The following is a 15,159-nucleotide window of genomic DNA, read 5'->3' on the forward strand; positions in this document are numbered from 1 at the left end:
TTCAACAGATACATTCTGGTTGTCTGTGGATTTGTCAAAAATATATTTTGTCAATTATTATTATTATTATTATTATATTTATTGGTTTTATTTAGAAGAATGTGTGCTTAGTTACAATTCACTTTGCATCTCTTCCATTTTGCCTTTGGCATGTTGTGATAACATGCTCAAATGCTTTCTTAATCCACTTGTGCATTTAATTTCAGTTGTAGCTGCAAGATGCCAACTGCCAATCACAGGAGGGTGACTGCAGCAAGTCCTTGCTATGGTGACGTCAAGGACAAAACGCCAACAACATTGGCCTCCAACTTCACCAACTGTGATCAAGGCTTTCAATCACAGCTATCAGTCAATTGACAAATTATTGATTCATGAAATAACCAGACAGGAATGTCTGTTTTGGCTGATCATCACTTTGATACCAAACAGTTCTGCTCATTGGTTCACAACAGAGGACATGAAATGTACAGTATATATTCATATTGTAAAAACAATATAATTTTACGCACAGTACCTCACCTACTGAATCTACGGATGAATTTGCTGCTAGTGCTGGTTTGTTTGTGCACCGTTTAAAATCAGCCACTAGATCACTGACAAATATGATACGTGTGATAAATATCCCAAGCACATTGATGTGTTCATGACATAGGTCACTCTAAATAGTTCACAAACTGGATCCTTGACAGACTCCGAGGTGGAATTGATTCTGACTGGGTTCAAAAATGGGTTGAGCAATTGTTTCTATTTTCATATCGTCCAGTCAGTTAGTCAAGACAGCCAGTCGGAAAGCCAGGACTCTCCTCTATTCAAACAAAGTCTCGATTTTTAAAGTCCATGTCTTTGAATGTGGCGTGACGATATCACAACATCATGTTCCGTTTAACATTATCATCTTTAATATCACAATCCAACTTTAATTCATAACGTCAACTACTCTAATGGGGTGCAGAGGAACATTTTGGTAAGCAGCCATATGTAGAACGGAGATTCGGAGTGTCAGATCCACAGAAAAGAGACGGCAAACTGGTTTGTAATTAAGGATTTAAAATTCACCAGCAATACGTGGTGATTAATGGGGTTCATCAGGCAGACATGCTGCTCCACCAGAAATGTTTGGCAGCAATGTAAAGTCCACAGGATCTGTATTTAACAGGTTTAAACATGCTGAACTAAAACTAGTAAGGAGCAGATTCTAGAGAAAATTTTAGTTCTGATAGTAAATTAGGTAAAATCGCCGTGAGAAAATCCAATCAGTTGTCAGTCATCCCTTATACAATCTAATCGGCACAAGCCTAGCAGAAAACAAAAAACATTAAGAAGAGAGGGCATGTGCTACAGCAGAGAGGCAAGGATTAAATGGCTAATTACAAGGTGAGAAATACTAAAACCAGCAAACTGGTAATTCCTAAGACACTGGTTTGGCCGATCATCTGACCTTGGGTCTTTTACTGTCAAATGCCCTGCCAAAGGTTTTATTTTATTGCGAATGACTTATTCACTGCTTGCAGTGTTTTTGGTTATAATGAGTCATGCTTTTTTATTGAATCCGCTTTACAAGCACTGGTAAGTAACCTAAGCACCCATTAGAAAACAAGATTTCATGTCTGACAAGGCCATCCTCATGTATTTGAAAGAAATTGCATGTATATTTCTCTACTGAATAAATAAGAAAAAGATCATCTGACAGACAATGACTAATTATGGATCACCATACTCCACATTACAACTCACAGCACTATCATCTTTGAAAATCTGAAAAGACAAACATATTTTAAAAAGTATTACATGTCAAAGGTCAAATGTAATGTGTTGTGTGTCACAGGTTAGTGTCCCATTCGTTGGACATCATTTACTGGTTTGTTGGTAAGTTGGTGAAAATTTTCTGGGATACATTTAACAAGAAAACAAGTTTTTATAAAATGTTTGGCAGCAAAAGGTTTTTATTCGAAGAAATGTAAGGAAGAAACCCAAAAAACAGATGAGTGTGTTTGGTGTCTTTGACAGCATAGTTTCTGTTAGGATATTACTCAGCAGCCAAAAAAAAGTCATTTGGTCACATATGTTTGGAAAGCACCAAATTTCTTCAAATATTTTCATGTTAAACTGTACCACATTGTCTGTTGCTGCACTACACTGCTTCAGTCTGATTTACATCTTTTAATGAAGCGTTTTTAGGCCTTTGTGTTTTTTTTATTGCTCTATTTTTCCATCACATGTAGGCTAAAGACACAACACAATGTTGCTTTACTTTCAATATAGTACAAACGTAGTCCATCCTAAATTTGATAGCATGACTCACAATATAACACATTTATTGTGAATAAAAGCCAGATGCCAAGTCTGTCTGTAACCAGCCAAAACACAATCTTTTCATTTAAAAAAAAAAAAAAAAAAAAAGGAGGTAGCCTATTCAGAAGCATGCTGTCGAGATGCCATGTTCTCGCCGACAAATTGAGAATAACTGACCTGACAGTATCATTTTAATAAAGTAATTACTAAAAATTTTAACTTTGTGTTTACATTCTTTTGAGGATTATTTAACTATATACTTAGGAACTCATGAGACATGAAGATTCTTCATCTGTCCGTATGTATGCACATAAATAAAGACAATCTCAAAGAAACCATTCTGCTATATAGAAGAACATAACATGAACATAATTGTTTGAAATAAAAAATCATTCATAGGTTGCTTGGCAAATGAGGCTCATTGCCAGTATAGTATCTAAACAGACCACAACACGGACCAATCTCTTGATTCCGTGAGAAAGAGCTGTTCATATTCATCAAGACTCAAGCCGTTCCCTCTCATAGGAATAGGCATATGTGGGTGGCATCCTTATTTGTGAAACTGAATACAGGCGAACACATGCAGCACACTTTAAAACACCACATGGTGGACAAAAAACTTAAGTGTTTCTACATGCACGTGTGAAAAATGCTAGAAATTATGTCTCTGACACATAATTGCTCACAACACAAGTTAGTTTTTCTTTTTTATAAATGCCTAATGCTGGATTGCTTAGCTGAAATGTACTTGGTAGCATAATATTGTGATCGACGAAACCAGATCAATGTGCTGTGCTGCAGTGGTTGTTTTACAGGGTGTCTACAAGCATACAGCGTTTCCTACAGACTGGCAAAGTAACAAATCCAGAAGACAGCGTGATGATAACCACTTTATAACAGCAACTATGGAGACATAAGAGTAATATTTTTTTACACAGCGTAATTAGCATGTGCCTTCAACTGTTCAACTAATTTAACTCCCTCATGTATTTGCTTTCTATCAGACGAAATTGTCTTCAACACAGCTCAGATTACCATTTCATGTGGTTTTGGAAGCTACTAATTATAAGCCACTTGACATACTAGTCAGATCCCATCAATTTGTCTTCCGGTTGACAAAGTAACCTCATTCAACCAAGACGTGGATGTCGCGCTAGCATTCTCAAGCAGACAGGGTACATTCTTTGGAACAAGTGCGAAAAGAACAGGCCATCACCCTGCTGCGTAGTTTTCTGGCATACTGAAGCTCCTCACAGAGGTGATTGTGTGTCTGTGGAAGAGAAGTGAGAGAGAGTGGGAGGGTGGAAGGTGGGAGTGTGTACAGCGTCCATGTATTGTTTGTAAATCACCCTACTGGCAAAAGGGACACTCGGCTCTATAGCAGCCAGTCCACCCAGGGATACAAAGCGAGGTCCGGTGGGAGGTGGGGGTAGAGTGAGAGGTAATTCTATATGTGCATGCATGTATGTATGTATGTAAGGGGACAGTGTGTTAGAGCAGTGGAGGCAGCGTCTATTAGAGACACTCAGAATGGACGGCAAGTGAGAATGAGCAGAGGAGCGAGGAAGGCGAAAGAGGGAGGGATTCTTGAGAATTGAGGGGGAAGGGGGAAAGATGCCTTTTTTTATGGTGGTATTGCTTTGACGGCTGTTTGGCAGAGGCGCCCAAGGCAGTGCCTGCTTGGATTTTAGCCTGTCACTTAGGACAGGGACACTAATCAGGATTGGTCCCGGTCCCTACCCCGGGAAAGGGGGAGCACTTTCAAGCCATTATTAGAAAAAAAGGAAAAAGAGGGAGCAAGAGAGGGAGAAGAATTGCTGTGGCACAGCAGGAAATGCTAACCGCTAACCTCATTTACATGCAGGTCCAGGGAGAATGGGGGGGCGGGGGGGGGAGCTTATTCCGTTTCCAATCTCCATGTTAAATGCTGGCCAGGGCAGCTGATGGGAATGAGAGGCATTGTTCGCCCCATGCTGCTCTTCCCCTCTCTGTTACACCAATACCTGCCTCGCTTTCTTCAAGGTATGAAAAGCCATTGCAGGGGTAATTTTAAACCCCCAACTGAAATGTATATGAACTTGACATGTGATGTGTGCCACTGTTTACTTTGTGCAGTCCGCAACCAACCCTTATAGGTCTATCTGTTCTGTCATAACCAGGTTGTGACCTGAGGCTGCCGCATTCAAAGCCATCCTTCACCCACTGAGTCTGTTCTGTGGCATAATGATTGCTATGACAACCATCACTTAAAGCCATGGGTAGGTGGAGGAGAGATGTCAGCTTCTCGTCTCCTCTTCTGATGATCTCATTTCTGGCTGGCAGGTACAACAAGGTCAAACCACTGAAACTGAAAAAGTGGCTGCTTGCTACATGCAAATGACAGAACCGAGTTTCCAAACAATTACACTAGCCTGTCAAAACCGACATGGGTCTAAGCTCTGAGAACCGCAAGGTGAGGGGGATAAAAAAAAAATAAAAATAAAAAATCAGGGGAATCAGAGAGAATGAGATGTAGAGGGAGGGATGGCTGTCTTTGGCCAGCTATGAGCACAAAGTCTGGCTGTGCGTGCCAAATGAGGTTTTTAAACGGTTTTTCTGGGAGGATTTGTGCTAATCTAGAAAACCTTCTGGAGGAAGTGCAAATACATCTGCCGCTGACCACTCCCCTGTAGAGTACGAGGGATTAATGACATGGCAATCTGAACCAACATGGCCCCCATTCAAAACACTCGTGGGGAGTGGGAACATACGGGCAATCATGAGCTGCACCATCAGATTCAGTTCGTTTTTTGAATAGCCTTTTACCTACAACCATTCATTCATTCATTATCTTCGTCTGCTAATTTGTCCAGCTCCATTTGTTTCCGAATATGGTGATGGTTCTTACAGGTGCCATAAGCTACAGGGCTCCTCACTCAGAATGAAATATCCTGTGATTAGCTAATCTCATTAGCATCACAAGGACAAAATCAGGTGACCGGATGCCCTTGGTAAACAATGAAAGGATGAAACCTGAGTCACATCATTCGTTTAATGCACCGGGAGATGCTACAACCACATTGTGCAAATGGGGAAGCCTCCTCTACCACAGTGAATTAGTCAAGACGCTCACCTGCATTTCCAGCACCATAAATAACCTCACACCGCACTGACAATAGCTTTCTCTGAGATGACATCACATCAATGATTTTAACTTCTCAGGATTTTTGTCCCAGAGCCAAACACTTCCACTCTCCTTTTAGAGGTGATATATTGTTTCCCTAGAGAGCTGTCACTGCCTTATGGTCCTACTATCCTGTGTCTGTAACAGCACCCCCTCCCCTCCTTCTCTGTACTTTTAATCTCCCTATAAAACTGATCCTACGTCCCAAAAAGCTGCAGACACACAGCTGTTAGCCCGGCTAGTTAAAGACATTAGCCTGTGCCTTGCTCTTGACTGCCTAAATGTGCAATGTGGAAACACTTCCACACCAAGAGGAGAGAGGGGTTAGCCTGGCTGGTGCACTAAAGGCTAACTAGAGCCAGGCTGTGCTTGAGAGAGAGTATGTGAGCATGTGTGTGTAAGAGGCCTCCTGCCCTACTCTACCCACACAGGAAGTGAGGTCATCTCATAGCACTGCGCTGTGCAGAGTGCATTCAGCGAGGGCGACAAAGATCAACGTGTTGGCCAAGAGCCATTTTAAGCCCCCTGGCAAAATATACATACTCTGATGACCTGCACTGGATTACTATATTTCCAATTGCAGCTTTATGAACAGTAAATGTATAATATACCAAAGTAGGAGGTTTGTAGGGAGAAACAGCGATAACTAATGCACAATCCATAGCCAAAAAAAAATACAAAAATCAGATGCCACCATATGCCAAAAACTCCTCGATTTCATGCACTAGTTAAAGATTTGCCACATGCTCCAAAAAATCTTCACAGCCCACAGGCGATGGGCTTTCTTCTAAGACAATTAAGGAAGTTTTTTTATCTCTGTACAATGTAATTTTAGTGTCTTTCTAGGAGTGAAACGTGAGACAGAGTCCAACAATAAATCACATCCCTGTTTAGAGCGGGCGTCTGGCACGACTGGCCGGCTTCAGCTCCCCAGACCACCACCTCCTCCTCCACCAGCGCCGCCGCCGCCGCCTCCTCCTCCTCCTCCTCCTCCTCCTCCTCTCCTCTCCTCTCCTCTCATGCTCTCCATCCCTCATGCCTGTTAAAGGCTTGTCCTGCAGGGCCTGGATGCACTTGTGTGGTACAACAACAGAGAAACCGCCCAAAGCTCTTAACAGCTCTTCCTCTCCACTTCCTCCCTCCCTCCATCTCCACTGCTACCACCACCAGCTCCACTCTCCCTCTCCACTCTGCTCTGTCTTTCCCAGCTGCACCGGCGAGCTGTTCCGTATGAACTGCTGCCAGCTGAAAGCCTGCTACTCCTGTGAGATTGCTATTACTCAGTGCAAGCAGGGCTCTGCGTAGCCAAAGGGCTGCTCTCCGAGCTGTAGATCTCCATGTTGTGACTTGTCAACACGGGAAAAATCGTTACCAAGGCTGAGGCACTTCCATTCCACACAGAGGGGGCTCTGATTGAGACCAGGCAGACAGGCAGGTACTGTACTGGAGGTATTAGGACAAATACTGTTACCTGATTTTGTGCTGCAGAGGAGCTTCTGCTTTGAGAAGGCACTTTGAAATTATTAGATAACAACCATCTGAAGAAAAAACTAATTTCCTCAGTGAATTTCAACTTAAGTTATTGATATTAAATTAAGCAATTTGTACTCAGAGTCTGAACAAGATGAATCACACGTTTTCATCTGTGATTCACTACTTTAGAAGTTGACAATTTTAAATAAACTGTGGTGTAGAGTACCAGAATTGACTAAAGATGCAAACAGAAAACGAATAAATCAAAAACTGGAAAAAGCAAGGACTTTAAAGTTACCATTAATGGTAAATGCAGAACTGTGTGAAAAGTTTTTGCATCAGTGTTTTTTAGCTGTATGCCTACACACACAAAAAAACTGCCCAGAAATTCCAAAATAAAGTTATAAAAGGCGGCAAAATTTCATAAAAGGAATGACTCAACTATACCAAGAATCTAAAGAAACTTTTGTATGACAGTTTTTGATAACTGGTGCTATGAAACCATTTGAGTTGAAGTATTCAAATTAATCACCCGTTGCTAGGTAAATTAAACCTGTCTGTCAACTCCAGCTGTACATAAACATTATTATGGCACATTATATTTATCCATTTAATATATTAAAAATGGTCAAAGCTCGAAGCACATTCTTTTTCATTCATCCTTCAATAAAAGATGTTTATTCACTTTTATGTTGCTTTTCCATTAAATATATGAGCAACTTGAAAAACTTTGGGCAAGATGTTTTAGACATCTGGGACACAACTAGCCTCTTACATGCACAAATAATCACTTTAACAGCTCTTCTGCTAAAAACACATTTGTGTTACTAAATGTTTTAACTCGCCTTTCAGTGACCTCAAACATTTTGTTATCAGGAATATTTGTGATAATAAGAGTAACAATTTAAGGGTGTAAGTCAGGAGCCTTTTACTTATAAAGCCCAATATCACAAATGACAAAAGCCAACTTGGGTTTACCAACATAGACACACAGATATTGTCTGATCCTCTACTTCCACTACACACACGGTTGCTATAATTTACCAGGAATCCTCAAGACATCTAACCAGGAGCTCTAAATAATATGGGAGGGTCTTTAAGCTCTGGCTTCTCATTTTCTTTTTTCATATGGCTTATATTTGATTAAATATTAGCATAGCTAAGCTAACAGCCAACAATTAGCACACCATCTAACAAGACAGACTGCACTTACTCAGTTCACAGGGCGTTCTGGGGCTAAAGTCCACTATAGCTTTGATATCAATACACATAATATTACCATGACTATAAAAACTGAACCCTGAAACAACACTGTTGGGAATCTCTTGTGGGCAGTGTCTAAAATTAACTTTTTGTTCCCTGATCAAGCATATTTTTACTGGGCAAACTAATAAATTGCGTACTTTGTTTCTGTACATTTCATTGACATAATAACATATTATGTTGAATGCAAACTTAAAGAAGAAGCCAGATCAATATTTGAAGCAACATTTTTTAAAATAGATTTCTTTTCTTCCTTTATTTCCTTTTGTATGTGCTTTGTCCTGCTTTTTGTTGGTGTTTTGTTTTTTGTTTTTTTTTCTTTACAAGGTTGACTTACTCCTTCTAAATACTGCTAAATAAAAATTAGCCTAACAGTGGCTGGCAGCAGACCAGAGGCGAGACCAGAGTTTTGCAGAGTTGCTGATGCCCTGTATATAAGGGTGCTGCAGACCTAGACCTCACACAATAAGAACAATATCTACTTATCAAGCTCAGCAAAAGTTATCGTGGTCATGTCCATATATTGTACGATATTGGCCATGTGTTTACAAATGTGTTTGTTTCCATAAGCATGTCACCATGATGGGATAAAAACACAAAATCTACCCACATTTGGCACTTGGCAAGTAATATTTTCAGACCGTATGTCAAAATAATCAGCCATTATTTTTGATCTGAGAGCTAGCAAAAAAACAAGTTTATCTGACAGCAACTCTATAATCCCTGTGCTAGTTTAAGGACTACTGAAGTGGCCTTGTGACTAGAAGGTCCTGAATCTGAAGAACCTGAAGAATCTGCACTGATTTCCAGGAAATGTTGAATTGCATGCATTAGCCTTCTTCTGTAGTGACACTACAGAAGTATGGACGCTCAGATTCAAATGAATTATTCAACAGAATTGTGAAAGAGGTCATTCCTTTTTTCACATTATTCTCGGGTAAACTACAGAGCCACATATAGAGCTTTGATTCTTAAGAAACATTTGTTTTTAAGTTGCATTAACCCTGAAACTTACTACTGGAATGATGATGATAAACCACTCTGCTGCTTATGTGCCTTGCAAATTGTCTAAAGCAGCAAATAAGGTTAACATTAAGATCCAAACCCTCAAGGCTTAGCCAGGCCCATTAAATCTTACCCAACTACCTGTTTATTTAAGAGATAAGACACTGTGTAAAACGTAAATAAAAATAAAATGCATCAACTTCAGAATGAGTCTTTACAAAACAGTTTAAGGATTAGACATCTTCTTGTTGTACTGTATTCAATTGCATGTAGGTTGCAAAAGGATTTGCAAAATCATTCTGCTTTTATTATCTTTTTCCCCATGTCCCAACTTTTTTGGAATCGAGGTTGTCCCATCAAGCAAATCGCAAAAGACAGAGTCCAGTTTGGCCGCTGAAAGCAAGTTTCTCTGCTCTCTGTGACAGTGTGTGGTGAGCGAGACATCCACCACCTTTCCCCTGCCCTTTAATTCATTTCTAAGTTAAAGCCTGTGTATCATTATTCGCTTGAGCTCCACTCGCCCGACACCGCCAGAGCACCCAAGCCCCATCAACTTGAGGGGGGGTGGGGGACACAGCGGTGGTGGTGGGATACGGGATTCTTGGCAGAAATTCCCCACAAATTTTATGCCAAGAGCGAAATGGAAACCTCCTCTAATTTTCCTTTCCCCTTAATCCAATGTTTTTCAAGCCCCAGCCCCACCAAGGTCATTATAATCATAGCAAGTGGAAGGGAGCCAGTGACCCGCCATTACAGTAAGGTAGAGAGCCACCCAGTCAGTCGGCTCATTGGCTGACGAAGACGAGCCGATATCCGTCTGGAAATGTTAAAAATCTCTCCATCTCAAATGTGGATCGCCAGGGGATATGTAAGCAGAATACAAATGTCCCTCCCAAAACACTTAAGGTTGTGCTCTTTATGATATGTACTCTCACTCTCAGTCTATATTTCTAACATACTCACCTACTTTTAAAGTCTTTGAGGACAAGAGTGATAAAACGTTGAGGGGACTTGTTTGATCTAATTACAACACCGGCTTAAAAATGTACATTTCAGAATAGAATATGCCACACAGTATTGAATATTTGACATATTCTGACTAATCCAATCTCATTTTTTTAATCACAATGTCACAAATGCAAAATATTAAACCTTAGAAGCATATTCGCTAACCCTTACCTTAAAGAATGAGTAATAAGGCAACAAAATTACACAAACAATAACACACTGCAAGGTCATAAAGAATGGCAGTTTTCATTGTGGCACCAAAGGTCATGTTTACTTGTCAGAGTGAAGGCGCCATACTGTACTGTGACCTCCATAGCCGGCTTATGTACCCACAGACACACACACACACAAACACAGGAGGGTTGCCTGTTCACTTTCACATGTGCGTGCCGTGCACACACACTTAAAGAATAGTCTCCTCTCCCAAGCTGTGCCACAGACAATAGGACAGTGCACACTGGGCTACACAACCCATATATCTGGGTCTGTGCTAAGATAAAGCACCTCCAGCATTAAAGCCAGTGTATTAGCTTGGCCTTTTTCACCACAGATGAAGAGATTTCAAGCTCGATATTGTGCTTGTTGGCTGGCACACCACCAGGGTGTTGTTGGCTGAATAATGAAAACACACAGACTGACAGCGAATGGCATGAGGTGACACTTCCATTCTAGAGTGGGAAGATCCAAAACAAAGCGCAAAAAAGCTTCTGACAAATTCATACTTTCCTGTGACAGTTTGTTGACTGAGGAGGGAAACAACTCCTAAATCAGAAAAGGCTTTCATTTAAACCCAGGAACAGAGGCACAGCAGTGCTCCAGTACAGTGCCTACACAGGAGTACATGATTTCAGATACGTGGGTGAAGGGTATTTTTGTTCCAGACCAATTACAAAGCGGCTTAATTGAAAGGTTGACATGGGCAAACTTTGGTCTTCTTGCCCAAAAGACGGAAAATATTGGACTTCATGTTTGACTGATCCAGACAGTATAATGAGGAGGACGCTGTGTGAAATACAGCATAAGTAAACACAACCCCATCAAACTGGTTTAGCCTATTAATTATTTCACATTTGAAACTTACAAAGTCTGCCCTTAAATATTCAAATCATTATAAAACAGGTTTTTAAAAAGTCCAAATAGGGAAAATTTAGCTGCAGGGTACATTTGGGTGTTGAACTAGACAATGTCATTAACCTAGCAGTAGGTACAAACACCTGATTTTATGCTTTCTCCACAACATAAAATCTATTAGAATTTAGCTATACTAAGTCATATGACCACAATATTGTAATGTACAGCTGCAGACGGGGACAGCAGCTAAACGTGTTTTATCCAGTTAAAACAATTATCAGTTTAAGTTTACACTTTATTTAGAATATTTTCCTCGCTTTACCTCGCTATCAGACAGCCCTTTACGACGCAGCAGTTATTTAAGCTATCTTCAAACCTACAACTCTCCTTTGAAGAAAAACCCCCCAGTAATTTTACCTCCCAGAACACAAGAGTAGCTGGTCTACCACTGCCTCGATCGGTTAGTTTGTGTTACTGTGTGACTTTGGTCAATCTGAACTAACCCTTTAAAACACCGAAGTTGCAAAATAACATGAACAAACAAATCGAGGCAGCGGTAGACCAGCAAATCACTGTGTTCTGGGAGGTAAAATTTCAGTTTTTGTCAAAGGAATCTGGTGGCTTTGAAGAGAGCATAGATGGATAAAATAACAGCTTCAATTCCCCGTGGAAAAGGGCTGTCTGGTGGCAAGGTAAAGCTGTAGAAATACTCTAAATATAGCATACAATACATGTAATATGGATTTGTTTGAGGTGGCCCTTTTTTTAAGATAGCTAAAACATGTTTAGCTCTGTCCCTCCGTCCACAGCAGCACATTGCCTAGCTTCCGTGTCACTACTTCTACCTGCTTCTCCAAACTGGTGGCGTGCTGACCGCCTGTAGGACTGTGGGTAATACGCCGAAGTGCCTCACACAGCCCCACTTCAAAAAACCAGAACTCCAGACAATGAGCCACTCCAATTAACTAAGATGCTTTTTCTTATATGGAAGAAAAATGCCCAACTTATCAAAGTATCAGTGGGCCGTACTGTACTCTATACTGTATTCTCCATCTATTCAAAAAATGTATGAATGCCAGGGAAATCAAGAGAAGGCTCCCTGTTTGAGGGTACTAAAATAGCAAACTACTGCATGTGTTTCACGGTTAAACGGCCCACTACATAATGCGCTTCATAAAACAAAGATTTTGGTAACGGATGAGGAAAACATATTCAGTGGACAAGCTCCCTAAAAGAAGCATCGGTATGCAGAGTGGTGGTAAAAAGGCTGCAGCGAGTTATATTCGGTTATATAAATATCATGACCCTGATCTGTGCAGTTCAACCATATAGCTTACACACTCCTTATGCAGCATATAAGTGACAACTCGCTGTCCAAATATCTCCCTGTCACTCAGTCACACTCACAGTCACTAACCACTGTCACCCCAGTCTCCACCTCTATGCCTCACAGCCAACCGCTGCTATTTCCCAAGTTCAACCCTAGGTCAAACACCTGAACAGTAGATCAGTGAATATAACAAAAATGATGACTTTAGTGTACATTGTGAGAGGCTAGAGGGACAACTCTGTAATGCACATTTGATTTAATGTCCCAGACATAATAAACTGACAGGTACAGGAGCTCATTCATTCCTCAGACCCTTTCAAAATAAAAAATAAAAACCTATGTAAGTAAAAGAGGCAACTTACATTGCCTTTTTTTTTTTAGATGGTGGCTGGCTATGATGAACAGCTGGCATGGTCTGACATTTAAGAAATGAAGAAGACAGTGTCATAAGATAAATGCATCAGGCGGTGGTTGATTTAAAGATGAATCACTCAATTATTCATTGCATTTGCATACCAATATGACTAATTGAGCTGTTTGCTTACGCATGTATTGAGCAGAAAATGATCAAGAGCAGAAAATGTCACTCTCGGATAATTCCTTCAATAATCATTGTCATTGCCCACTACCATCTAAAGCAATCCTCTGGTGGCCGGAGTACGTTATTGCAGCATTTCATTATCTGGACTGATAAAGGCACAATACGAACATCCAAGATACTGAGGGTCAAATGTACAAAAGTAAACCAACCTCCCACCAAAATCAACCACATGGTAATTACAATGGGTTTCAGCTGCGGCACGGCGTTATTTAAAGCAACGTAGCGGAGCACAACTGTCGTTTCCCCTTTTCTAACCGCGTTATTGATCGTAGTCTGTCTGCAATGAATGGCTGCAAAGGGAAGGGGGAAAAACCCTGAACTTCAGGTGACCGACCATGGCTCTGATATAGCCTGCATGCAGACTGGGAGGGGTAGAAAAAAAAACACATTGGCTTAGACTAGAGGGGTGAAAAAATCCATCTCCACACTTTTTAAAGTCGACGACAAACAAGCGCGAACAAATTCGGTTCCGCGATTTGGAGCAGGCAAAAACTATGAGGCGAAAGTTACACGTTTATTGCCGAGGAAATGAAGTTTACCGAGCGTTGCTAGATAGCGCTATTGCTAACTAGGAACACTAGGGTACGGGTAGCCAGACTCTGGCTTGTCTGATCCGACTGACCCTTCATTTTATTGCGGCCAGACTCCCAGATCCTCCCCTTTCTACCCGAAAAGCGACCAAGCAAGAGGCGAACACATCACCGAAAACGCTCGGCCGTTATTCCTCACACACACACAACCGACACATATGCCAACTGACCGCAACCTTTAGCGGAACCGGACCTCTTATCGATTATACTCTTTAATAAAGCCACGTATCATTTATCCACTCACTGCCCTAGCTAACGTTACCCATCGCCAACAACATGGCTGCCTCGCTCGGACCTAAAAAGGGAGAAATAACCTACGCCGAGTCTTTTGTCTGTTTCACCTCTTTAACCCTAAACTACTGCGCAAAACACACGGAGAGCCGTTAAAATTGAACAAATCGAGTGAAGGACTTACGTGAAGGCAGGCGCTTGGGTTGCTCCTGCTTCCTCCTTGGCATTTTCCCCCGTTTTTAATCACATTCTCGTCCTTGTTTAGGGATAAGAAGAAAAAAGGTTTTTCCCATTGAGACTGGAGGCGCCAGTGATGGCAGGGACTTGGTCGTGCACCTGGCTTTGCTCGGTTTAAAGTGTATTGTTGGGGAATGGGAACACAGGCGGAGGAGGTGCCGCTGTTGTTGTTGCCGTGTCTTGACTATGGCTGCTCTCGGTGCAAGTGTGTCTCCGAGCCCCTAACTAACACTAATGCAGGGATCAAAGGGCAGCAACAGCAGAGCACACACACACACTCACTCACTCACACGCGCGCGCGCACACGCTCGCTCTCTCACTCACACATACACATACACACACACGCTCACACTCACTCACACACATTCACACGCTCTCACACACAGTCGCGCACACGCTCTTGCGCGCACGCACACATTCGAGGGAGCTCGCCCCCGAGAGCAGCGTACGGACAAGGTGCCCCCAAGCTTTCAGGGTGTATTGCTTGAAAAGAAAATGTATTTGAAAAAAAAAAAGAAAGAAGAAGAAGCAGGGAGACCATATTGATCGAGTCGAATTACATTAACGGAATCAATTTAATTTCCTCCTAGAAAAATAAATAAACCCAATATAATAGAGAGCGACGATAATAAATAATAAAATAATATAATAAATGATGCAAACATGAATGTACACGTCAATTTAAACGCTATGATATACATAAAGGAGAAGCATGTTAAATTTAGCTTGTTTAGGCAAAACAGACAATGAACCACTATACTAAATGTTTATTTTAATTAAAGACAATTATCACAATTGCTGCATGGTAAAATTAGAACGCTGAAAATGTATTTGATTGTGCGTTAATAGACTGAATGACTTAATTAACGTTTTATTTGTCAACTTATAAATCAAA

General features: G+C 41.1%; 1 protein-coding gene across 1 annotated transcript in view; it reads right to left on the bottom strand.

The window, feature by feature from the left end:
- Nucleotides 1–14,646, bottom strand: part of znf827 (zinc finger protein 827) — a 77,644-nt gene extending 62,998 nt beyond the window's left edge. The window contains exon 1 of the mRNA XM_059342239.1: nucleotides 14,212–14,646. Within this exon, the coding sequence (XP_059198222.1) occupies nucleotides 14,212–14,254 (43 nt within the window). The 5' untranslated portion in view covers nucleotides 14,255–14,646. The remainder of the gene's footprint in view (nucleotides 1–14,211) is intronic.
- Nucleotides 14,647–15,159: the final 513 nt, after the last annotated feature.

Source organism: Centropristis striata, chromosome 1, assembly GCF_030273125.1.
Source record: "Centropristis striata isolate RG_2023a ecotype Rhode Island chromosome 1, C.striata_1.0, whole genome shotgun sequence".
Taxonomy (NCBI): Eukaryota; Metazoa; Chordata; class Actinopteri; order Perciformes; family Serranidae; genus Centropristis; species Centropristis striata.